At 38.5% G+C, this 2,691-nt stretch overlaps 1 protein-coding gene across 1 annotated transcript in view; it reads right to left on the bottom strand.

Annotated features, from left to right (window-relative positions):
• Nucleotides 1-586: 586 nt before the first annotated feature.
• LOC148941048 (uncharacterized) overlaps nt 587-2,691 on the bottom strand; it is a 22,741-nt gene continuing 20,636 nt past the window's right edge. The window contains exon 5 of the mRNA XM_089105150.1: nt 587-675. Within this exon, the coding sequence (XP_088961276.1) occupies nt 587-675 (89 nt within the window). The remainder of the gene's footprint in view (nt 676-2,691) is intronic.

Genomic DNA, 2,691 nt, shown 5'->3' with positions numbered 1-2,691 from the left:
ATCAATGCCTTATCGACTATCTGGTATGGACTTGTACTATTTTTGTTTAGATTTCTTGAGAGAGGCCTTTACTTTTTAGCCTAAATAAATTACGAGGATATGCTGTAAGGATAACAAATCTAGCAATAGTTACTTTCTAAAATAAAAAACAAAAGAGGAATAAATGTAGCTTGGACGTGGCTCATTTTTACACCATCTAAGGACTTAAGAAATAAATGCAAGAATCGTTTCCTTCCAATCTCGTACAGGCCCTTGGACCCCTCAAAAAGTCCCCTCTCTCTGGAGCAAAACAGATTTTGTAAAATTTAGGACGGTTCTGCAGTAAGGTCAACTATAGAAACAAGGGCTAGCCCTGACCACACCAATTCCTTGTACCAAAATATCTTAAAGAATGCACTTTAATCATAAACTAAATGAATTGCCTCTTCTTTGAAAGATTATAATATATGGACCAACGAATCATTAGTGAAGCTGTCAAAATGCCATACTTCAGACTCCTCGGATGTATCAACGAAGATATAACTTTGGGAAGGTAAATCACAGGGTTTTTCTGTTAGTTGCATTTAGGCTCCAGGCTTCTCTCTCCTCACAGACCGTTTTCTCTTGATTCTCGTTCTCCCTTCACATGGAGAATTGCCTCTTGATTCTCTTTTCCCTTCATACAGAGCATTGTCTCTTGAATTGCGTTATCCCGTCACATAAGAGCATAGTGTCTAGAAACAAGATGAGGAAGCAAAGAGACTAAAATCTTTGGTAGTGTTAGGCTAGAAACCCCATGGAATCCCCAAATGAAAGGATTTGCCCCTGTAAGATCTCAAAACTCCTCATTTTAGAGGAAACTCCCAAACTGGAATGGAAATACTGTTTCTAGACGAAGGAGGAATGAGGGCCCCAAGAGAATGGGGACTCAAGAGCACCTAGGACTTGGCTTGTTATTGCACCGAGCCATGAGTGCCTTTGTTTCAGTAAGGATAAGGCACGCCCCTATGAAGTGAACTAGAGCATTCCCCTGGCTCTGTAAACGATAACTAATTTACGCAACTGCTTTGTATGTATCTTGTTTTCTTTTAGGCCAAAATGTCAAAAGAAAAAAATAAGGATGGGTGAAAAGGGGACTATGTTACTGGAATAAGACAATGAACCGACTGACTGAAAATCACGGCAAAGTGAGCACACATCTTCAAAGACTGTTTGAGATTCCGAAGCCGCGTCAATGGGTGATTGTCAATAGTGTCATGTTAATAAACTTGTCTTTAGAAACGTTGCAGTGAATTGCCTTGACTCCTGTTTCCTGGAGCTCTAATACCGATGGATAACGGAACAAAATTGGGCTGGCTTGTTGGATGACTGAAAATTGCTCTGTTTTAGTGAATCCTTCGGTGTCCTCAGAATCATAGCAACGATGGGCTAGATCTCAGAATCTACTACAGCTCCACTTTTCTCAGTCTAGCACACTTAAGTCTATTAAGCAAAATGAATTATACTTATGGATGCCTTTGTAGGATAATGATTTTGTTTCTATGAAAATGCCTAGATCCTATAGAAAGTAGTGATCATAACCGTAAAAGTAATAGATTACCTCACGCTTAGATCCCGGAGAAATTAGCCATCAGCACAATTAGTTGGACTCAGTCAGTTTTTTGGGTTTACTATCCAGCTCTATTCAAGTTGCAAAAACTATGCAATATTAATCGATACACCCTTTTAGGTGACTGATTAGTTTATAAGTTTGAAGTAAAAACATACAAGTAGCAATTCTTTTTCTGTTTTATTAGGTATGAAAAAAATGAGCGTTGAGCTAATTATTGATAAAATAAAAACAGAGAAAGTTTAATGGCCCTATCCAACTGTTGGCTAGTGATACCCATGTGGTGAGCAAATACGTCACTATCATCGAGCCAACGGCAATTGGTGAGATCCATACCTTTGTTCGTCCCAGAATTGCAAGCATCGGAAACCCTCGTCTATGTGACCTTCCCCTCAAGACTACAATACCACCACTTTTTTATTCTCTGTAAAGCAAATAGGCTGTATGCTATTTTGTTTGAATTTACTCTACTCTACGCGTTTAGAGGACCCTACAGTTTCAATGGAACTAAATTATTTTTTTAATTTTTAGTGCATTTAGAGATACTTTGCGTGTTTAGAGGACTCTAGATATTGTTGGAATGACATAAATTATTTTTACTTTTTAGTCCATTTAGAGATACTCTGCGTATTTAAAGAACTCAGCAGTCTAGTTGGAAAGACATAAGGTACTTTTTACTCGTTAGTGTATCAAGAGATACTCCACTCTGGCACATACGCAGGGGGGTCCTCCGGTCCCGACCTCCCCCCGAAATCTCACAATTTTTTAGTTACTTTTTAGTGCATTTAAAATTATTCTACTCTACGCGTTTAAAGGACTCTACAGTTTAGATGGAACGACATCAATTATTTTTTATGTTTTAGTGCATCTAGAGATGCTCTACGTATTTAGAGGACTCTACAGTTTGGTTGGAACAACGTAAATTATTTTTTAATTTTTAGTGCATTTAGAGATACCCTACTCTGGCACGTACGCAGGGGGGTCCTCCGGTCCCGACCTCCCCCCGAAATCTCACAATTTTTTAGTTACTTTTTAGTGCATTTAGATATATTCTACTCTACGCGTTTAAACCCTGTGATTTACCTTCCCAAAGTTATATCTTC

This window comes from Artemia sp. Qi Xiang Cuo, chromosome 19 (genome assembly GCF_049724085.1).
Source record: "Artemia sp. Qi Xiang Cuo chromosome 19, ASM4972408v1, whole genome shotgun sequence".
Taxonomy (NCBI): Eukaryota; Metazoa; Arthropoda; class Branchiopoda; order Anostraca; family Artemiidae; genus Artemia; species Artemia sp. Qi Xiang Cuo.
This window is presented reverse-complemented; position numbering and strand designations above follow the sequence as displayed.